Source organism: Barbus barbus (genome assembly GCF_936440315.1).
Source record: "Barbus barbus genome assembly, chromosome: 23".
Taxonomy (NCBI): Eukaryota; Metazoa; Chordata; class Actinopteri; order Cypriniformes; family Cyprinidae; genus Barbus; species Barbus barbus.
In genome coordinates, this window is record NC_136751.1 from 6,760,524 (window position 1) to 6,785,115 (window position 24,592).

At 36.8% G+C, this 24,592-nt stretch overlaps 1 protein-coding gene across 1 annotated transcript; it reads right to left on the reverse strand.

Annotated features, from left to right (window-relative positions):
• Positions 1-622: 622 nt before the first annotated feature.
• LOC306842614 (transmembrane protein 255B-like) lies at positions 623-24,117 on the reverse strand. The gene is made up of 9 exons (XM_079373578.1): positions 24,003-24,117; positions 23,259-23,401; positions 20,369-20,431; positions 11,693-11,782; positions 8,561-8,641; positions 7,829-7,914; positions 6,930-7,089; positions 2,812-2,949; positions 623-1,690 (listed from the first exon to the last, which is right to left on the reverse strand). The coding sequence occupies exons 1-9, from the start codon at positions 24,058-24,060 to the stop codon at positions 1,532-1,534; spliced, it is 978 nt and encodes a 325-aa protein (XP_079229704.1). The 5' UTR covers positions 24,061-24,117; the 3' UTR covers positions 623-1,531.
• Positions 24,118-24,592: the final 475 nt, after the last annotated feature.

The window sequence follows — 24,592 nt, forward strand, 5'->3', positions numbered from 1 at the left end:
TTGTTTGTTTTACAACCGAGGAACTAAATTATTTGAACAGAGAGCTTGTCACAGATGATGTCCATCAAGCTTCACTTGTTTTGAACCTGGAAGATTGCTTTAACACAAAACATTCGGTTTCATAACACAGGGCCTCGCTGCATCCAGTCTAATCGGTCCTGTACCGATAACTGTTACATATGTCTTTAGAGAGGCTAGTGGACACATGGAATATGTATAAAACCTGACATTAATGGAAACGACATTGTAATTGAAGCAGGTAATGATTCAAAATGCATGATGTCAGCTAATGAGGTCCATTTGTGGAGTACAATGAGCAGAACACTGTCCTGCTGTCAGACTCGGAAACCTCTAAATGAACACTGCTCTGTTCTGTGCTCAATATGTATGTGTCCTGTTTACTGTCTTGTACTCTCTGAAAATGTAAGATATTCTTAATGCAGTTATTTGGAGTCTTTTGCTGCTTTTAACTCTTGTCTTATTTGATTAGATGTCTATATATGTCAGTGAGGTCAAATAAATACTAATAGACTGTGGAGTTACAGTACAAGAGTAATGTTTAGAATCATTAGATTTGTATTACTGTCATATTTGATTGTATCAGTGAGAAGCAAAACTGTGTGTAGATAAAAAAAGCCTGAAATTTTATTTTCGGCCTTAAAATATAGCTTCATGAGAGTAAAAGAACATTGCCTTTGGTATAAAATATAAACTACTTCTTCTAACAGAGCTTGTACAAAAAAAAAACTTGTATAAAACACAAATATATCGAAGTAAAGCTTCAAAGTATAAAAACATATAAGAGACAACAATTCATGTTTATCAAAAGGAATATGTTCACACATCATATACAAACATCTAGATTACATTTTGAACGTCAGGAACAGGAATCCCTTGCTTTCAAAAAGTGCTTCAAGAAAACCTCAAGTTGTAACAAGCTGACGAAATGACCAGCTGGGATTTTGAAGTATTAAGCAAAATTAAACAGATTGATGAAAATGAACAATTCTGTGTAGAAGTCACAGTCTACAACTGATTGTAATTAGTCTTTAATGTTATTGTTTTTTTAATTAGCCATTTATTTTATTATGTGATATTTACTGTTCAGCCATAGCAAGCCTTACATAACCTTTAAAAACAACATGAAATGGCATTAGCATTGCATTTCTTCAATAAATGTCTATAATATGGCATATTTATAAATGAAATGGAATATCCACCAGAAAACAAGGCCGAGCGGGGCTTCATTTACCCGTCATGGTTTGGATAGAAGAACACAGTTAGTTAACATCATTTTTCCCATCCACTCAGGCTTGCAGTAAAAGGACATTGTTTTCACAGTGGTGAAGAAAGCAAAAATACATTTTGATGAAAGATTATGAAAACAAGCCATTTTCTTGAGAATGTGCTCAGATGAATCTTGCACAATAAGACCACGGACATTTATTCGGAAAGCAAACAGTCCATTTTGATTTCATGTTGTGTTAAAGGGGAGTGCAGTGTAAAGGTCTTCGGTTTGGATTCAGATGTTCTAAGCGGAGAAGCTGGAGGTCTTGTAGGGTAGCAGGTTGTAAAGGGGGGCAAAGGGAGGAGGGTTGGGCTGTGCACTGGATGTATCTGATGATCCTCCTGGAGATACACTAGATCCTGCAGCAGAAGGTGCTGCTGGAGAAACATAAAGTGACGCCCTCTGGAGGAAAGAGGAAAATAAATTGTGTTTAAAATAATTTTTTTAGCTTTTAAATTGCACATTTTACTTTTTCAAGATTTTTGGACTGCACACTGAGGAGATGTTTTTCATCAGCTCTTTTTCCAGCAAACTATTGTCTTACTTTAGCTATGTTCTGTAGCCTAGTGAACTACGTCATTGTCTGCTGTAAATAGAGCACACAATAGAAACACTGAGTTAAATGGTGCGTTTGATTTAAATATATTTTTAGCAGTACTTTTTCAGTACTGAATAAAAATGATAATGACAATTTCCTCAATTTCCCCTGATATGACCCGTCCACAACCTTGGATGGAAGTTATCATTTAGATTGCCACGATGGATCCTGGAAATGGAATTCAAGCCATAATGAGATGTTGCTATAGGTGGGTCGCTCATTCAAGATTTCAAAAAGGGGTTTTCACAGCGATGCTATACAAGAATCATTGCTCGGTTCCTAAAAGAACCATTAAATTCCTACACTCTAAAAAATGCTGGGTTAATATGGACAAATCCATCAATTGGGTTGTTTTCCATCGAACCATTATTGCAGAACTTTATTTTTAATAGTGTTGAATTTTTGAACAAAGCTGATCATGTAATAATGTAAGATTTTTCTGAGTGACAGGTTTATGTTTAATTTATTAAGCTGTATAATCCTATTCTCTTAGTTTATTTGTTGCGTTCACGATGAGCATGGCTGATCTGATGCTTAGTGATGTGTGTTTAAGTTGGCCAGAGGAACTTTTGTGGTGATGCTTCCAAAAGCAACTTCAGATCACTCAGCAGGGGTGAGAGTGCTGGAAGATCCATGATCTGGGATTGGTTAGACTTCTGCCTGGTGTTCTCGGCAGGGCAGGGGTGTGATCGGGACAAGCCCAAGGATCAGTATACTTAGGCATGGTTTTATAAGGGAATGCTGTGGGATTTTGGACGGGGATCATTCTGTGAGCACACACCGCATCCTCAGGGGATTTGATAGGGAGTCTCACACTAATTTTACGGTACACAAAAAGTCTGCAAGTCTCCGCAACTGAATCATACCATAAAAGACCATGAGCGGAATCTGTGTGCGTTTTTTAAAGCGAGCGTGATGCACTGACCGGGTAGAGCTGGTGTCCTGCGTGTGAGTTTGGGTCCATTAGCAGGGGTGCAGTGGGGGAAGAACAGCTGGCCCCCTCTAAAGAGAATAGAGATGAACCTCCCCACTGGGACACAGCAAGACCGACCACCCCACTCTTCTGGCAAGAAGAAAAAAAAAGTATAAGAGTCATCTCTGGCTGCCATATGCCAATAAAATATTTACCAAAACAGTTTATCTATACAATTGCCCCAGAAAGTATAGTTTACTTCTGCGTTCCAATCCCGGAAATGTGAAAAGGGTCCAATGTTTATTGGTATATCTCTGTTGCACAGGGCAATTTTATGTGTTTGCATAAAAGCCAATGGAATCATATTTTAATTTGATTTATATGCATGCACGCAATCTAATTTGTAGCTGATGATCCTTTAAGTGACATGCTGGTCTTAAATTTTTAAAAGGTATAGCTTAAAAAATATTGAAAGGAGGATAACAGATGTAAACATAAAAGTCTGTACATTAAAGTTTATGCAGTCTTTTAAGCTTTCATAAACCCGTTTTGTGACTTATATGCAGCAAGCCATATAAAACTCGAATGCTCGTCTTGGGAAAACTTCATTTAGCAGTGGCTGAACTGGCACAGTTTCCCCTATTGCCGAGACACATTTCCTGAAAGCAATACCACATTAATCAAAACTATAAACACAAAGCCAAAACCATCAACTCAGTGTTGCAAACCTCAAGCTTTTAAGACAAAATTAAACACTGTTAAAAAATGTTCAATTCAAACACAACCCATCAAATACAATGAACACAATTACACACGGCGCGATCTGTTTAAATGAAACAGTTACATTGGATTAAGACACTGAAATGAATATAGGGTTGGTCAAAGAAATATGTACATATCTTGAATCTGCAATATCACATTCATTGCATAAACATTTCTACAAGTACATATAAAATATCAAGAATTTCCTATGTTTACAGTAGTGGTTTTGTGTTTATAGAGTCATAGTTTGTTGTGTATTGGCTATTGAGAAAACATGATAAACATGGCAACTAGTAACTAGCCGGATACAAAAATGGATTAACTGGCCAAGAGTTAAGATCCAAGTGTTGAAGACAGACAGTACTGCTGAAAGTGTCAGCGATATTTAGCTAAATTAGCAGAAAAACGTCTAAACATTTACAATGCCTTCACACGGATTTTCCAGTTCAAAAATAAGCCCAGAAGTTTCTCTTCACTGTACTTTACTGACAGATTTGAAAAAGCCTTTCCAGTGGTCCAACAGATTTGTAGTGATTTATGTGATACGCTGTCCAATTTTGTCCCACTTATGGTCTTCAAAGCAACGCTATTTTGACCTTTGTGAGAAATTGGACCAATAAAGGTAACTGTTTTCCTTTCTTTTTCAGAAGCGTTTACAGAAGAACACCTGTGCCTTGAGCATTAATCCAATGAGAGTAGCTTTTAAAACAAAATTGGAGTTCATCTGTCATTTCATGTACGGATTCAGAAAGATTGGAATCTCTGTAGATATTATCAGGGTGGAAGTGTCTGGATGTGGGTGTTACGAAAGGTCATTTGCACAGGATGTGTGCAAAACAAAACTTACTGAAATAAGGCTTATAATATTATATAATATTAATAAATTAGAGTATTATAATTTAATCCTGAACAACCAATTGTTATTTTAATCAGAAAGTTAGCAAAATGTCTTTAGCTTTAGTTAGTCTTCAATGAAGGCCAAGGTTGTGTGAGGCAAAAAAAAAAAAAATAATGATGTGATAATCACATTTATATGCAGCAATGAATTATCATTCCCTGTGTCACTGCCAAAACTGGGATGATTGAGAGTGATAATCATAGCAACAGATTGGACAGAATATCTAATATGTCAAAATAGATCTGTGTACATGCAAATATGTAATAATGTAATGCAAGATTTGCCACAACAATATTGAAACCCGAAAACAGAGCAGTGATGGCTGAATTATTAAAAACACTTTGTTTTTGTTTTAAGTTTTATTCTGACACTTGTAATTATTACTTGGGTTTCACTTTATTTTGAACTACTTGCAAAGTAACAACTTGTATTTATTTCTTTCAAATAATTATATAAAATATTTAAATAGTTAAAGGGTATGTTCCAACAGGTTTTGCTTTGGTATAGAAGGTACAGTGACATTGTACTGTTATTTTTGTGTTTTGACTACACTAGTACTATAATAACCTAATTTCAGTTAGTACATTAAACATATAGTGTAGATGTGTAATATTTAAAAATATTTTGTCACAGATATTATTCTAATCTAACTACCATAAAACAAATAAATCCCTCCTCTCTCAGGTAACACCATCCGTCAAACATGGTGATGGCAGCATTATATTCTGAGTTTCTATTTGTAGGATGAACTAGAAAGCTTGTTTATATCAAGGAAAACATGGACAAAACAAATACACAAACATCCTTGAGCAGAATCTGGTTTAGTCAGTCAAACATCTGCATTTAAGCCAAGATTTACTTTCCTACAGGAAAATAAATTTCCCATCCTTCAACACAGGAGGATTATTGAAAACAAAACGCAAATCTTTGCAGCTGTTTTCTGCTTTAATCAATCAACAAAAGCAGAAACAAGAATGCCACCACAGATTCCCAAGAGATCGCACATACTTTATCTTTCTTTCTTAGCAGAGAATGTCACGTTCAGTTAAACACATGCCAGACATCTACCGGTGGGCTTTTAAACCAGTGTGATTAAGCTCTGCAGATGATCCAGCACGTCTGGTCTTTAATCAGCCAAAGAGGGCCCACATCGCACCCCTCAAGATCTCACGCCACTGGCTCAATGCAAGGTTTTGATGCTGACTTTCAGGACAGCCACTGGAACAGCACCTCCCTACCTCCACTCCACTTTATTTTATTTTCTCCAGCTTAGGTCACTGAATGAGCAACGCCTTGTTGTTCCTTCATAACGAGGCTGAAAGTTACTTTCCAAAACCTCTGTTCCTCTCTGGTGGAATGAGCTACCAACCTCCATCCAGACTGCTGAGACCATCACATCTTTTAAAAAGCAGCTGAAGACACACCTCTTCCACAACTTAACCCAGAGCCGATCCTCCCTATACGCAGAATACGCAAGCTGCGTAGGCCCCCCGAAACACCTGGGGGCCCCCTTGCTCTCAAAGATGTTTTAATTTTTGTTTCGTTTTTGAATTCGGTCAGCGGTTATGAAAACATGAAACATTTAATGCGGTGCACTGTCAGCCTCGCTACGTAAAAATAACTCAAATCATGTAACGTGAATGTCATACAGTCTCTTGCTCGAGACTAAAAAACGTGTTGAAAGCATACCGAGCCACGGAAGAGATACTGTTTCTCGAGCGCTTTCCGCGAGCGCGATTCGAGATGGAGTGAAAAAATGCATTACATCCATTCTTTCATCCCAGCCCCCATCATCAACCCACCCCCCAACCCCCACCGGCAACAAAGTTTTGCGTAGGGTCCCTAGAAGTCTAGGATCGGCACTGAGTTAACCACCCCACACACTTAAACCAATGCACTTACCAAAATCTCTACATTTCTGCTCTTCTCTTGCTTGCTTCCTCATCTAGTTTTCTGATAAACCTGGCACTTGCCTTGTTGTCATACTCGTTGGAAGTCATAGATGAAAATTAAACTCCATATTGGCCAAATTTAGATTTTTTTAGGATGAAAACACTGTAATAAAAACCATTGTAAATGTTTCTGGATTTTGGAAAGTAAAAATTTTGTCAAAAAATCCTGTACACTTGCAAATACAGTGTTGAGTTGTGCAAAGAACCCTAGTGAAAAATAATTATACTTAAATTTATTTGAAATACATTTATTTCATGCTCAGTATACATTTTCATATTTATGTACTTAATAAAAATACCCTGCAGTTGTACTTTTGGTATACTAAACTGGCATGTTTAAAGTCTACTAAATTGGAACAACTAATTTTGTACTTAATGCATTATAATTGTGTGATTTAATTAGAAATGGACAAAAATTTAATAAGAAATGGACTAAAATAAGAAATGGACTAAAATTTTGATGACTGCTAGTTATTTGCATCCTGTTTGCTAACTCTGTAATTTTTTCCGTGCCTCACCATGTCTTTGACACTGCCCAGGACAGCAGTGGTCAGGATTCCACACACGAAGGCCAGCAGATTAAGCGTGGCCAGGACCCAGAGGAGAACATACAGAGAGAGGACCTCCTGACAGGTCTGCACACCAACAAACTCATAGTAATTGTTCAGATATCCTCCACTGGAAAAGAAAGCAAGAAAATCATTGTCATGGTGTTATGTGTTTATGTGCTATCAATAACTTATTGATACTAGAGATTCTCAAGAAAGTGTAAGTGGTTCATTGCCGTGCAAAACTCACTATCTGTATTGCAAATGGTATGAAATGCGTTCTATCATGACAACGCTGCTGCTGATGCAAAGCAATTACAGGAACTTGCTACTGCCAATACATACGCCGATATGGTGCTGTGAGTATTTGAGACCTACTGCTGCTGCACAAATAGCATATATAATAAACTGTAGCAGATCTATACAGGTGGAGCTGGGGAAGTGGAGGGATTCAGAGAAAATCTCAAAGCGCACTGCGAACTACTCTACTGAATGCTAACAAGCCATTTAAATGTAATGCAGCAAGCTCGTTGGCTGCGTATGCAAAATGAACCAATCAGCTTGTACCAAGTAGTTAACACTGAAAATCATCAATTTGCATTAATCACCCATCAGCCCGCGCCATCAAGAGTTTCATGACAGAACTTTTACTATTTTCAATACTTATATTTAGAGATTTTAACTCTTAACTCAAGGTATGAATATAATAGTAATAGAGATACTTGTAAAAACTAAAAAATACTAAAATAATTAAATTTATTTTTTTGGTTTCTTTTCTGCTCTGCAGTGGACAAATAACTCATATTGCATTATTGTTGAGTGTTTCCTTAAAGTGTCTGTGTTTCTTCACCAATATGTGAATTACTTACTTGGCACAATCATACAAATCACAACAGTAACACGTTCCACTCCGAACTTTCATATTACATGACTCTGTTAGTCCTTGACAGGGAACCTACAAAACAATTGAGCATCTTTTAGACACTATATACAAAACTCACTTTTTTTTACAAACAAAATGTTCTGTGCACACATTTTCATTCAGCTGTCTCTTGTTATAACTAACCAGAGCCGATCCTCCCTATACGCAGAATATGCTTGCTGCGTAGGGCCCCCGAAACACCAGGGGGCCCTCTTGCTCTCAAAGATGTTTTGATTTTAGTTTCGTTTTTGAATTTGGCCAGCAGTTATGAAAACATGAATGATTTATTTTAATGCGTAAAAATCAGCCAAATCATGTAACGTGAATGTCGTACAATCTCTTGCTCTTACTTAAAAAAAAAAAATAGTTGAAAGCGTACCGAGCCATGGAAGAAATACTATTTCTCAAACGCTTTTTCGATTCGAGACGCTCGGACAAATGCGTTTCATCCACTCTTTCATTCCAACATCCCCCCAACCAAATAACCCCCCCGCCCGGAGTCTAGGATCGGCACTGTAACTAACTACTGTTCATCCACCAAGGAACTAAATCAACTTAAAACAGGACTTCAAAAACCTGGTTAAAAGACAGCTATTTAGGTGGGCATGTTATATGACTACAGGCAGGCATGCAAATATATTTTACAGAGCTGAACATAAATCAGGAGGACTTGACTCACTGTAGCGTAGTAGTTCTCATAGATGTAACTATTTCCACTGGTGTAGAACTGACATCTTCCTGCCTTCATTGGACGCATATCCTGTTGACAGAGTGTAAGAAATGTCTTCAGTTTGACATTTTCTTCTGGAATTGCATTGAAACGTTTTTAATTTAAGTCATTAAATTTAATTTAAGGCATTTAATGCCTTTTTGTTCAGAGAGGCTTCTACCACTACTATCTACAACCACTACAAAAACGTCGGGGTAAAAATCAATATCTTTCTTTTCTCTACATTTCTACTCTGCTCTACCTTGTACATTGTTCATAAATGTGGCCCTGGACCACAAAACCAGTCTTAAGTGTCAATTTTTCAAAATTGAGATTTATACATCACCCGAAAGCTGAATGAATAAGCTTTCCATCGATGTATGGTTTGCTAGGATAGGACAATATTTGGCTGAGATACAACTATTTGAAAATCTGGAATCTGAGGGTGCAGATTCTTTAAAGTTGTCCAAATGAAGTTCTTAGCAATGCATATTACTAATCAAAAATGTTTTTGATGAAAAAACAATAATTTTGACCCATACAATGTACTTTTGGCTATTGCTACAAATATACCCCAGTGACTTAAGACTGGTTTTGTGGTCCAGGCTCACAAATGTAAATGAGAAGCTCAAAGTGGGCATTTCTTATCATCACACCGAGAGTTTTCCCTCAATTCATCAGTCCATCATTCTGCTCTTCATGAGTCACATTCAGGCTGTTAAGACAGATGATCTGACCACTGACTTTTTACCAAAATACTCAGTGAACTCCTCATCTCTCCAAATGCAGCCCTTGGATTTTGACACTGAAAACTGAACATGTTATGTAGCATGCTGAATAAGCTTAGTTATAAGGTTAACAAGACTGTGACTTAAGAACTTGTATGACCAACTAACAGTAAGCCAAAGGCTTATCAGTCTCACTTTTTGATATCAAATTAGACCAAACTGTTTTTATGTAAACAGTTTTAAGGAAACATTTTGATGACTCATTTTGATTACTAAGGGCCAGATTTACTAACAGCTTGTACCAGCGCAAACCCTCTTTTGACATTAAAAATCTACTTTTAGGATTAATTAAAGACAAGTGAAAAATTAGTGCTGAAGAGGCATGGACACAGTCATTTTTGCAGCTGACCTTTTTGCATATACATTTGCAGGAGTTTCCTTTTCAGACACCAAATTTATGAGAGGAGAGTGTTTAAATGAATCCTGCAACTCCATTTACTATGGTTTGTGCCAGTCAATTTACTGGTATTTGCGCCATTATTATTATTACTTCCCCAAAAGCATGTCTTAATCCAGCTAATTTGCACTGCTCTTGGTAGATTTTGTTGGTCATTATGAAAATTATACATCTGCATCTGTGTTCTTTTATTCATGAAATGTCAGTAAATCACCCACAGAACATTCCACTCCCAGCTGCACTTTTATGGGATTGAGCTTTCATGCTTATTTGCCCTGTTTAGTAAATCTAGCCCTAAATTGTCTACAACCTGAATTCCGGAAATGTTGGGACGTTTTTTAAATTTGAATTAAATGAAAACTAAAACACTTTCAAATCACATGAGCCAATATTTTATTCACAATAGAACATAGATAACATAACAAATGTTTAAACTGAGAAATTTAACATTTTTATCCACTAAATGAGCTCATTTCAAATTTGATGCCTGCTACAGATCTCAAAAAAGTTGGCACGGGGGCAACATCGGGTCTTTTAATTGACATCAGGTCTGTAACATCAAAGGGATGTCTTAGAGAGGTAGAGTCTCTAAGAAGTAAAGATGGGCTCGCTCTCCAAACTGTGAAAGAGTGCGTAGAAAGATTGTGGAATACTTTAAAAACAACGTTCCTCAACATCAGATTGCAAAGGCTTTGCAAATCTCATCATCTACAGTGCGTAACATCATCAAAAGATTCAGAGAAACTGGAGAAATCTCTGTGCATAGGGGACAAGGCCGAAGAATTTTGTTGGATGACCGTGGTCTTCGGGGCCCTCAGACAACACTCATCGGCATGATTCTGTCACTGACATTACTAAACGGGCCCAGGAATACTTCCAGAAACCACTGTCGGTAAACACAATCCACCGTGCCATCTGCAGATGCCAACTAAAGCTCTATCATGCTAAAAGTCATATGTGAACACGGTCCAGAAGCGCTATTGTGTCCTGTGGGCCAAGGCTCATTTAAAATGGACTTTTTCAAAGTGGAAAAGTGTTCTATGGTCAGACGAATCCAAATGTGACTTTCTTGTTGGAAATCACGGATGCTGTGTCCTCCAGGCTAAAGAGGAGGGAGACCTTCCAGCGTTTTATCAGCGTTCAGTTCAAAAGCCAGCATCTCTGATGGTATGGGGGTGCATAAGTGCATACGCTATGGGCAGCTTGCATGTTTTGGAAGGGACTATGACTGCTGAAAGGTATATAAAGGTTTCAGAGCAACATATGCTCCCCTCCAGACGATATGTATTTCAGCAGGACAATGCAAAACCACATACTGCAGCTATTACAACAGCATGGCTTCGTAGTAGAAGAGTCCGGGTGCTGAATTGGGCTGCCTGCAGTAAAGATCTTTCACCAATAGAGAACATTTGGCCCATCATTAAATAAAAAATATGTCAAAGACGATCACAAACTCTTCAGCAGCTGGAAATCTATATCAGGCATGAATGGGACCAAATTCCAACACCTAAACTCCAGAAACTCATAACCTCGATGCCCAGAAATCTTCAAACTGTTTTGAAAAGAAGAGGAGATGCTACACCATGGTAAACATGCCCCCGTCCCAACTATTTTAGACCTGTAGCAGGCATCATATTTTAAATTTTCTCAGTTTAAACATTTGTTATTTGATCTATGTTCTATTGTGAATAAAAGATTGGCTCCTGTGATTTGAAATTCTTTTAGTTTTCATTTTATTCGAATTTAAAAAACATCCCAACATTTCTAGAATTTGGGTTGTATATCTCCAATATAGTAGTGGTTGCTTGGGTATTCGGTTTGCTTGATGCTGCATTAATAAGATGTTCTGAACGCTGGCTTGGCAGTTGCTTTTACATTGTTTCTATGTAAAACTGTTTTCATAGTTGCTGTACTTACAATGTTGAGTAGGATGAAAACACCATCAACCACAAGACACAGGAAACTGGAAATTATACCAAAACTCAGGAACACAATGGCTGCAGTCAGCTGGACAGAGAAAGAAAAATGGAGTAGATACAAATATACATTTGAGTTGACAGCCAAAAAAGATGCAGTCTTTATTTATTTATTTCCCCAGAAATACATCAAAATATATATATTCTGGAATATATATTTTTTTCTTTTGACTGAAAAATAAATAATATAATAATAATAAATAAAATATAAATAATACACAATAAGACAATATAATAACTAATATATACATATAAACATTTATAATACATTATTACTTTGATTAAATAACAAATGTGTTAACATTAGCTCTCACATAAACACTACTGCGCAACAAGAGATACATTATTGCATGGCGATAGTCATCTTAAATAATTGTGACCTAATATTGCAGAATATAAAACAGCTTTATTTGACATGAACTGTACTGTAGTGAATGTACTGTACTGTACTGTACCTTTCCTTATAAATACATATACTCATACATGTGCACATACACACAGTCTTTGTCCTTGTCCAGAGCTGACAATTTTTTTATGTGATTCCTGGGGCGCAATAAAAACTCATCCGGCTTTGAAACTAACCATAAATTACTTACATATAACTGACAATAACTCAACCAAATGTCATAGAGTATTTATTTTAATATGCAATATGATATCCACAGGGACACATCTCTTCTCAGCTGATCAGAGACAGACTGCCAAAAGAAGCTCAACCCACCAACAGAGAAACAGATGCACATACAGAGAAAAGGAGAGCCCGGAAGAGAGGAAGTGAACATAGACAGTAAATGGACACACTGTATATAAAGGTCAACAGAGGAACAGAGAGCAGAGTAACAGGAAGGAAGATAAAAGGACAATGTCCACACTTAGGAACTGTGCTTCTTATTCAGTTTAGTGAAATCTATACCAGATGTGAATCACAGTTCAAAGATGGGAATGAGGACGACATTCAAATTAAACAAGACATAAACAAGCATACATTTTTGACCAAATAATAGTCTTTTGGTATGACTATATGTGTTGTTTTCAATTGACTCTTCGTTAAGCTCTGCCTTTGGGCAGAATCTGTTTGTCTCACCAATGGCAGATGTTCAGAATGGTGGAATAGATCTGCTGCTACTGCTGCTGCTGATGTGGCAGAACAAGTATCGAGACTTGGTACTGCCAATGCATCCTCAGACATACTGCTGTAAGCATATAAGTAATATAAAATAGGGGTAGAGTGGGGCAAAACACCCCCCTACTGTTTTTCCCAAAATAACCACAAAATAATTCAAGCTATATTTTTATTGTAACTATGGACTACATTGACAAGAGTGATGTAGAAGTTTTCCTCAAGCTTACACTGGTGATGTACCGGAGAGAAAATGGATTTTACAGTAAATGATCTAATTTTCAGCGGTAAGAAAAAAAGTGTTTTAAAGCTTGTTGTTTTGTAGAACATCACAGTTATATATGATATGAGAACAGTTGGGCCTGTAGATGGGGAGTATGTGTTATTTAATAAAATCTAACTATATTTTCAGAATTACATAATTTTTTTTTATCAAACATAGTCTTTGGGGTAAAACACCCCCAGCCAGGTGGGGTGAAACGCCCCCAGGGGGCAATGGGAGATTACTGTAGTTATTCTGTTCTGAATATCAAATCCTTTGTTTTTCCATCAAATGTATTCTAACTAGTTGGTTGACTAAAAATATTTGAACTTTACATTTAAAAATTACCTCAAGTTAGCATCAGGTAGCTTGTTAGCTAACCATTTAGCATCAGCTAACAATTGTTTTTCAAATATGCTATTATAATTTTGTAATTCATATTTATGGATTATATTATTTTTTAATTTTAAGTTAAAACTGCATGTACTCTGATTTTGCTGTAAATGTTTAAAGCAAATTGCTTTGTCAGACTGGGGGGCATTTTGCCCCATAGGTGGGGTAAAATGCCCCCTTGGCACAAATTAATATTTTTGTTAAAAATCTAATAACATGAAAATTCTGGACATTTTTCATACTTGGTTTATAATTTATGTCACTGTCATTAAAACAATGAAAGTTTTTCTGAACACATTTAACTTGTTTCACAGAAAAAAAATTACACAGTCCTTAAGGGGGGCGTTTCCCCCCACTCTAACCTATATGTAATAATCCCCAAATATTGCATACATGAATCACGCTGTAACAGATCTATACAGATGGAGCTAGGGAAGGTGTAGGGTTTGTAAAGCATGCTGCAACTGCTACAGCAAGCACTAATCAAGTATTTGAATGTTGAGCAGTGAGCTCATTGGCTGCTGATATAAAAACAACCAGCTTTGCCATGCGATAATGATGTCATTACATCAGACTGCATTAGACCTAACGGACTGAGCCATCTGACAGCCCTCTCATTTCATGACAGAACTTTGGATTTATTTTTGATAATTTCATGCTTGTGGTGTATGCTTTAAATTACAGTATGGTGGAAATTACATTGTTACATTTTAGCAATATTTTCTTTTAGGTTTTCATCACTATGCTCTGGCAGTCGAGCTCCAGGAATATAGATGGCCAGTAATTTCTCCTGTACAATTGTTCAGTTGGCCTGATTAAGTAGTCATTTCTGCCATAATATAATGTACAGTAGGTTTAAAATGTTGGCAAACATCGACAACCAGCAAACCAAACTGCCTCAAAGAACTGCTTCAGATGGCCATTGAAAACATTTTTCCTATAATAGCAACCACCGAAGCTTGAAGAAACATCACATCATTGTGAAAATGTCAATGGTTTTGTTCTATAAATCGGGGAAAGTCGTGGCCTAATGGTTAGAGAGTCAGACTCGTAATCCAAAGGTTGCGGGTTCGAGTCTCGAGCCGGCAGGGATTGTTGGTGGGGTGAGTGAATGTACTGAATAATGAAGCGCTCTCTCCACCCTCAATACCACGACTGAGGTGCCCTTGAGCAAGGCACCGAACCCCCAACTGCTCCCCTGGCGCTGCAGCATAAATGGCTGCCCACTGCTCCGGGTGTATGTTCACGGTGTGTGTGTGTGTTCACTGCTGTGTGTGTGCACGTTGGATGGGTTAAATGCAGAGCACGAATTCCGAGTATGGGTCACCATACTTGGCCATATGTCACTTCACTTCATAACTGCCTGAAATAGTGAAGAATACATGCAATGTTTCCCAAGAGCTTTAATTATCACAATATTAGGCTTGCTTTAATGTCTGTCAGGGTTTAGATTCTTCAGGGCAGAAGGATATTTGTCATTTAGAGCTACCAATGCGTCATTTGTTTTTGATTATGTGATTATAGGTCTCCAAAACAAAGTTTGACATATGACAAAGTTTTATTGGTGATTATCTAATGTATCACATTTTATCAGCAAATATGAAATAATTTATTTAGTGTGTTTTATTCATTTAAGCTGAAATAATTGTTTGTTGGTGCCAGCAAACTAACAGTGCCAAGCTCTGAAGTCTTCAAGTTATTTCAACAAGTAGCACATGAAAACAAAACTCAAAAACACAATAAAAGTTGTAGCAAGATGTGGTACATTAGCTTTTTTAGACCTCACACCATGTTTTTTATTAAATCACCTAGAAACTATTATGTTTTTTCCGTTCTGTTTTTTTTTTTTTTGGAACACAATGAGGAAAAATTTATTTTAAATGAATGAATAAATAAATAAATAAATAAGCTATTCAAATCTTTTTAAGATTTGCCTTTTTAAATCTAAGTGTAATTATTTGGGAGAAATAATTCATAATTGTTTTCTAACCTATGACTACTGTAGTGTTAGACATGGAACTGAATATAACTTCCGTTATGTCATCAGGCAACTAAAGGAAACCCAATTATGCAAACAGGCCCAGATCAGTGTGGAACAGCATGGTTTTGCAAAATGAACTGTCTGTGGCAGGATTATTTTTCAATTTAAATATATGCATTTCAAAGACAAATAAGTGATGGGGAACAGGAGCACTATTCTGAAATCAATAAGGAAAGGAAAGGACGTGTCTGCATTTAACCCATCCATGTGCACACACACAGCAGTGAGTAGTGAACAAACACACACACACCCCATGAACACACACCCGGAGCGGTGGACAGCCATTTTATGCTGTGGCACCCAGGGAGCAGTTGGGGGTATGGTGCCTTGCTCAAGGGTCTCACCTCAGTTGTGGTATCGAGGGTGGAGAGAGCACTGGACATTCACTCCCCCCACCTACAATCCTACCTGAGACTCGAACCCGCGACCAAGTCTGACTCTCTATCCATTAGGCCACGACTGCAACACATGGGACTCGAACCCAAAATCTCCTGGTCATGTGCCTGTTGCACCACTGGGGAGATGTGTCTTAAGGGGATAGTTCACCCAAAAATGTAAATTCTGTCATCATTTACTCTCCCTCAAGTAGTCTATGAATGCCTCTGTTCTGCTGAACACAAAGGAAGATATTCTGAAGAATGTGGGAAACAGAGCAGTTCTGGGGCACCACTGACTTCCATAGTATTTTTTGTTCCTACTATGGAAGTCAATGGTGCCCCACAACAGCCTGGTTACAAACTTTCTTCAAAACATCTACCTTTGTGTTCAGCAGAACAAAGACATTCATACAGGTTTGGAACTACTTGAGTGTGAGCAAATTATGACAGAATTTACATTTTTGGGAGAACTGTCCCTTTAAGAATAACTTGAATAAAAACTTAAAAGATCAAAAAATTGTATTTGAATCAACCAACAACAGCCATGTCCTCATTGAACTTAGACAAATCATGGGAAGTCGTGGCCTAATGGTTAGAGAGTCGGACTCGTAAACCAAAGGTTGCGGGTTCGAGTCTCGAGCCGGCAGGGATTGTAGGTGGGGGGAGTGAATGTACAGCGCTCTCTCCACCCTCAATACCACGACTGAGGTGCCCTTGAGCAAGGCACCGAACCCCCAACTGCTCCCCGGGCACCGCAGCATAAATGGCTGCCCACTGCTCCGTGTGTGTGTTCACGGTGTGTGTGTGTTCACTGCTGTGTGTGTGCACGTTGGATGGGTTAAATGCAGAGCACGAATTCCGAGTATGGGTCACCATACTTGGCTGAATGTCACTTCACTTCAAATATTTCTTTCCTCGGTGAAACATAAAAGAAGATATTCTGAGAAATGTCTCAGTGCCTTTTCTCCTAACAATGGAAGTCAATAGTCACCACAGCTTTAGTTGCCGACTCTTTTCAAAATATGCACTTTTGTGTTCTGCAGAAAGAGAAAGTCTATGAAACAACATGAGGGTGCGTAAATGAAGACAGAATTAATGTATACTGTTACTGTTCTTTGTAAACTGCAGTATCTCAACAGCTTGTCCAGAAAACACTATAGCCTATAGACTTTTAAATGACTACACTCTCCCTGAGATAACAAATGTTTTCTGGCCTATGAACTCTTTTTCATCAATACATTGGAATTACGGGCTATGAAATTTCCATCCTCTGTGAAACATTCTTCTCATCTGTCTGAACAGTTCATGCTGTACAAAATGTTCTTTCTCCACCTCACCCAGCATTTATGTTTCCCTCTATGACATGTAACATTCCGCATTTGGCTTAAGTATTTTATGTTTGTACACTCTAAAAAATGCTGGGTTAAATAGCTGGAATAGACGGACTGACACCAGGCCCATAAACACTGGGCAGGAAATAAGCTCATTGTGTGTCTGCACTCCTTTTAGTACAGTGACCCTTCAAGAACAAGAACAAATTAACAAAAAAATTAGCTTGAAACACCAATCTGGAGCAAATCTGTGGCTTGGATATGTATCTGTCCCACTACACCCTTTTAAATCGGAAATTTAAATGTTCTGATAAAAGTAGTAATAGCGGAAAATATAACCCAACTAACAGCTACAAAGACACAATGTTCTGGGTGGTAGCAAATGTACCATGCATTAAAATATGGGTGGTCTGTTTAATTTGAAGTATTTGAACATCATTATTGTATTAAAGAAAATTGTTTTCTGTTAATGCATGCAAAAGAATATTTTGGTCATGTACAAAATGGATTGTGTTACATTGCAAAACAGTATGCATCTGTGAATCATTAAAGGAGCCCACTATGTTCTGGTTATGCTCGTTCAACGGCACCTATGAAATGATGCTGATTAACACAGACAATAATTGTGTCCATCATTTTGTAAAAACAAGCAAAAAACATGTAAAATAAAGTACAGTGGAAGTCTATGGGGTCATAACTCATAACAAAACTCATCCTGCTGGAAAAGGAATAGACATTGTTTTATGGAAAATTTTATGAATGGGCTTCAACAAAAATGCAGGCTGCACATTTCTAAATGGAATCTTCCAGAATGCCTTGCCTGACTTCCATTATAAGTATGTTACTACCCTTTGAAAACATGATGTAATATTAATGAAATAAAAGGCCACTTCAGTGTACTTAAAGAGAGTACACTTTCATAACTGTTTCTTAACAAACTTAAGTATACTTTCACAAAGTGCACTTTGTAAATGTCAAAATGTCAAAAATGAAATGCATTTAAATCATTGTTTTACTGGAAGATGCATTATTATGAATTATGCACTGTTCATTTAACAAAATTGTAAAGGGTGGTGGTTGACTTTTTTTTCTAGGATTGATTATGTTTATGGGGTGAAGTCTAACATGTGTTAATGCTTCGTTTAAAAAATAAAAACACCTTGTTTTTCACATAATTTACGTTCTCTGTCCCTTCTCCTTTGAACGCTCCAATTATGTCTTGTTTTTATGAAGAATTTTTTCTTTGTTGTTGTCTCATACTTTTAGATACGCTGTTAGGCTATTTGTAAATGCTACTGCTTATGTTAGCTTTTAATATACAGTTTTATCCTGATTAAAGCATTAATACAACACGGCAACCACATGTGTCCATGTTTACAGCCTCTCATAGCTATGTGCAAATATCTGTCTGTCTATACCACCCCTTTAGACAGATAGACTTGAGTCGTGTGGATTACTTGTGGGTTATTTTCATACTTTTATCCACTGTTTGGACTCTCAGTCTCTGCAGAGGATCCATTTGGTGAGCACTTGATGCAATGCTTAATTTCTCCAAATCTGTTAAGATGAATAAACAAACTCATCTACACCTTGGACGGCCTGAGTGTTAGTAAATGTTTTGCAAATTTTTAGGTGAACGACTCCTTTAACCTGTCAAGGTAGAGCAATGTAGACCTTGATATCAAGGATTGTTATGTTGTACTTGCATAGCTACTACTCACTGTTGCGTTATTAAAGCCTTGTTCAGACTGTCAGTCCAGACTTGTTTTTTGTGAATATCTGACTGGAATCAGATCATATTTAGCCTGAACGGCAAAAATCATGTGAAACTCAGCATCTTGGGCTGTTTCTAAGCAGTAATTGGAGTAACCCTGAATTCATCTGCATTACTGGAATAAATCAACAGTCCCCATAAGGAAGCTGGCTTAAATGCAAAAAATGCAGAAAAGGTTAGGTTTTGGAGTTGGGTTAGGTGCTGGAAAATATCTAAGCTAAGTGTAAAGACGATGGAATGTCCCGACCAAAAAAAACTGTGTATGTGTGTGCAGGTTTGATTACTTGTGAGGGCCAATTTATTGAAACTGCCCTCACAAATAAAGAGAAACATGTCAGAAACCCAATGTGAGGACATTTAAAGTGTCCGCACTGTTTGATAGGCTCATAAATCGGACAAATTATGTTTTTCATTAAATCTACTAACAGGTTTGGGTGAGGGTTAGGTTTAGAGGTAGATCAAACCTTTGAAACCAGTGTGAAATTCTGAACAACTGTGTGTGCTCTCACAGCACACCATAGTCTCCTTTTGCATAGAGTTTATGTTATTTTTTTAATTCCAAATATTTAAAACATTTAAACTCAAGCCACTAAAAATTCTGAACACCTTGAAACTTTACTGAACATAATTTGGCAGATCTGTGGTATAAAAACAGTCATACTGTGTTTTTAAATGCTTGTGCTTCACATATATGACCCTGGACCACAAAACCAGTCTTAAGTCGCTGGGGTATATTTGTAGCAATAGCCAAAAATACACTGTATGGGTCAAAATTATCAATTTTTCTTTTATGCCAAAAATCATTAGGACATTAAGTAAAGATCATGTTCCATGAAGATATTTTTGTAAACTTCCTACCGTAAATATATTAAAACTTATTTTTTGATTAGTAATATGCATTGCCAAGTACTTCCTTTGGACAGCTTTAAAGGTGATTTTCTCAATATTTTGATTTTTTTTGCACCCTCAGATTACAGATTTTCAAGTTGTATCTCAGCCAAATATTGTCAGATCCTAACAAACCATACATTAATAGAAAGCTTATTTATTCAGCTTTCAGATGATGTATAAATCTCAATTTCGAAAAATTGACACTTATGGTTTTGTGGTCCAGGGTCACATGGAAGCGTGAGATTAGAATGTTTTCTTAACCAGACTAAAGAAAAAGGAAAATAAAAAAAAGAGTACATATTTTGTGAATCATAACTAGTAATGACCATGGCAGGATGACAAGGTATCATGCTGATCAGGATCATAAAACAAGAAGACAAAAGCCAACTGATGATGGAAGACTGAAAATGTTACATTGTGATATCTACCAGCTGCTTGCGGTTTTCCTCTAGGCATAGTCCAAGAACTCCCAAGAATGATCCAAACGCCAACTGCAATCAGTAGACAGACGTGAATGTAAAAAGAGAAACAAATGATGCAGAATACTCTAGAGAACATAAGCATGTCTGTACGAGCACTGGGAATCATTATCATGGTTTCAATTCGTTTCAAGCTAAATGATTTATGGCATTCACTCTATGGTTTTTTCAAGCTTAAATGACAAGAAAATATGAAGGGGAAATATGAAACACAAATATTTCATGAGATTACATCCTGTTGTGGAACACATAACCAACCCTCTCCTCAACATCCTGCTGATACCTAATTGCAAGATCCAATCACTTGGGATGCAAAACTTCTTCGTGGCCATCATCTTATGAGAAGTGACACACTGTAGCTATACTCGTAGTCCATGTCTCCAGCAGGGTATCTGCAGGAGTTGTGGAAAGTTTCACAGACCATCCAAGTTCACATATGGAAAAGAGATGTTTTGGTAACACAGTATGCGGTTTACTTCTCACTGTCAGACTGGTTTCATTGTCTTCTTTTTCCTGCTGTGAACCCATTGATAATATTTGACATTGTATCAACAAGAGGCCCCTTGTTTATAATGTCTGAACAGCATTGAGCACACAGATGAAGTCACTAATGCAATTCATTAATTGGGAAAATGCAAGTTTGAGTATTACTAGGAAGCAACCACTGACAGTTCTAGGATTGGTTCATAAAAATGGGGGGAAATTCTGTCGTTATTTACTCATGCTGTTCCAAACCTGTAAGTTTCAAATAGGATGCATTGTATAATAAAACTGTAATAAATTTTTTTTATCAATTCATGGGCAATCTCTTTTTGACCCATCCAACAGATATCGGCAGTGAACTGAGGGGTACATGGACAAAAATACTTTAAAAAGGTACAAATTGAGTCCCACACTGATTCAATTAGGAACAAGCATTTAATATTTACATACATGATGATTCTGTATTATCCAAATACAGAAAGTATCATTCTGTGATGCATGGCAAACATAGTTATAGTCCTGGGTGTCATAATAGGGCTACAAATGTAAGACAGTGCTCGCCATTAACTGCCTTGTACTTTAGAAGTGTTTTGAACCTGATTCAAGCAGTAATAGGGAGGCATTTACATGAAACAGACATGCATTGTAGCGTGGAAATACATGGGAAGTTTGAACAGCCAGTCTGAAGTATTCTGGGTAAGCTGCACAGGTCTCCTCATATGCTAGGAGACCAGCCAGGAATTAGTTGTAGTAGTAAGAACCGGTCTCTGCGAAAGTTCTGGTTAGCATGTGGGGTGCAAATGACAGGTTCTTGGCTTTCTTTGTGGGTGAGTTGTTGATTGAAATGACAAGGTCTTAACACGGTTGGTTCTTGTTTGGTTTTTAATGAATTCATTTTTAAATGATTGGGCTAAGTAATATCTGCATAGGAATTATAACATTTTTAAGAGGCGATGTTGTTTTATTCTCTCTCTGCACAGAGAGAATAAAAGAGGTCCAAGTACTGAACCCTGTAGAACTCCAGTGGATGATTTGGTGTGGAAATAAAAGGGATCCTTTCTATCCTTTCAGACATCAAGTCAAAACAACAATAGACCATACTGACTTTCATAGTATGGACATGCTTTCGAATATCTTTTTAATTCATGTTGTGTTCCACAGAATAATAATATTTATTTTAATAGTATTTAATAATACAGGGTTGAAATGCATGAAGGTGAAAAAAAAACAATGACTAAAGAGTAAATGTGCTGTGACATTTATCATTGCACAATCCAGTCATTTAGGAAGATTTCCCCACACAGATTTTGCAGCGGGTTTCCAGTTAGTTTTATACAGATTTCCCATGTTGACCAATAGAAAGTGGTTTGGTTTGAAAGTAACTTCTGTGTAAGCTGTAATTTATACATCACTACACTATTGACAAAAAAATATATATATACAATGGACTTTGTGGCCCACAAAATTTTGCATGTGCCCAGGACTTAAGGCTGCTGAGTATGTGACAAAATTATAATTGTCATATTTATAAAATGAGAAATTATCATGTTACTACTATGTGCTAAACTTGATTCTGTAAATGAAGGGAATTAAGGTGTGGGCCTATAATCACACCTCAAAGACCAAGAAAATTACACAAACCCACATCACACACATGCTATTTTCCAAAAGACAGATAAATGATATATGTTTGATTTATAGCATTTACTGTAAAACATAATTTCCTTGGCCATGAACATAATTATGTTATCTTTGAGCACAGGGTAAATCATAAAGTCAATATCTATGTGCATTTAAGGGTTTTGAGAAAGGTTGGTGAGATCCAAAACTGCATTTATAATTTGTATTTCAGATAAAAGTGAGATTCAGAGCTATTCAGAGTGTGTGGTTTTCTCATGAAAATTTGTCTTGGAAAGGTTGGCTGGTCTCTGTCTATTTTGGCGACTTCTATGAGTTTTAAATAGAGTCAGAGCAGTGGATTTGGCTTGGGTTGTTGGAGGAATTACTGCTCCATCCAAAATTAGTGTTCTTCTTGACAGACGATTAGTTTCAAATGACTACTTTCTTATCAGATTATGGTTCGACTGAATTAGACATTTAAGTACATTTTCATCTTGCTGGATGAAATGGAATCTTCATTGAGACCAGAATAAACTCTAGTTCCCCTGGGTATGTACAAAAAGATCAAGAATGTCATTGGGTCTCACAGAGAGAATACCAAAGAAAACAAATACAAACAAGCAACAAATAACGAATAAACTAACAAAGAAATAAATATTTTCTATTTTAAAATAATTTTCCACAATGTTTCTACATTTACACCAAATATGAATCAAAATGAGATTATGACACTTACAATAATTCCTGACACGTATCCTGTGATGCTGACGCTCTCAGTGCGTGTGCTGGTGTAGATACCCAACACTACAATGAGCAAAGACAGACTTAACATGCCTGAAACCAGCCATTGAGCCTTTCTTCTCCTCATCCTCACTGTATCTACCAGAGAGGGAGAGAGAGAGAGAGAGTTTAGGAGTTAACTACTTTTAAATTATTTCAAATCAATAACATAAACACAGTTTAAATCTGCTTAAATACATACAATTATGAAATATTTTTAAATATTTTTTTTTTCTCACTTTATCTAATTTATTAAAATGCATTTATTAAATACACCCTAAAAACACATATCCATATGTTGAAGCTTGATCTTATCCTATGAGGATGTGCAACAAATGAAAACGTTTCTAGAATGAAAAATAGGGTAGGCTATATATATATATATATATATATATGATTGTCGACTGATATTTAAAAGACAATCAATCCAGAAAAAAAAATCGCTCCATTTTACCTGAGCTGAACTCTCTCAATACACAGTTTTCATCAAATTTAGGAATATGAACGATAAAATAATTTTGAGTGGAAAGACATTTTATTTTATTGTAAAAAATGAGAAGTGCATGTTAATGCAGCCATTCTGTTTCTTTCATTTACAATATAATGCTTATAACGAGAGTACTTTCTATTTTTCTCATTTTAAGTTTTTCTTAAGCTAATGGACTATATTTTTGAAATCTCATTGCCTCATAAGACTTACCTGCAGCAGCGTGTGAAGGAGTGGCGTCTCGCCGGGTCGTTTCCTGTGCGTTTGTCATTTCTCCTCGTTAATGTTTATAATCCAACCGATCTCTCTCACTGTGTAAATCCAGACTGTGCTCGAGCTTTTATACACGTGCCAGCGCCCTCCGAGGAATTCTAGGACGTAAAATTAGTCTGGAAAAAAGGGGGATCAGTTCAACTGAAACTCATCAAACCTGGTAGTGTTAGGCTACGTGATATTAATTTTAGAGTTTGAGGCAAAACCGTTTTTTTTTTTCCTGAATATTTTGGCTGTTTGATGATTTTGTATTGTTTCGGAAATTGTTAGAGATGACAAACGTCAGAATGTATCTAGCCTACTGCAGGGAATATTTCTCAGGGTACATTTTTTTGTTATTATTTTTCTGTGAAGACACCAACTTTTTGGAGATTAAACTTTTTTTAACAAAAAAAAAAGCTATAGAGCAGCTCAGGAAAAAGTCTATTAAAACAGAGTGCTCTTTTGTGACAACAAATGCCATTAATAAGCCTGTTCTAGGCTTTTCTGCCTTAATTAACAGTATAAACATAAAATGTTAAAATACCATT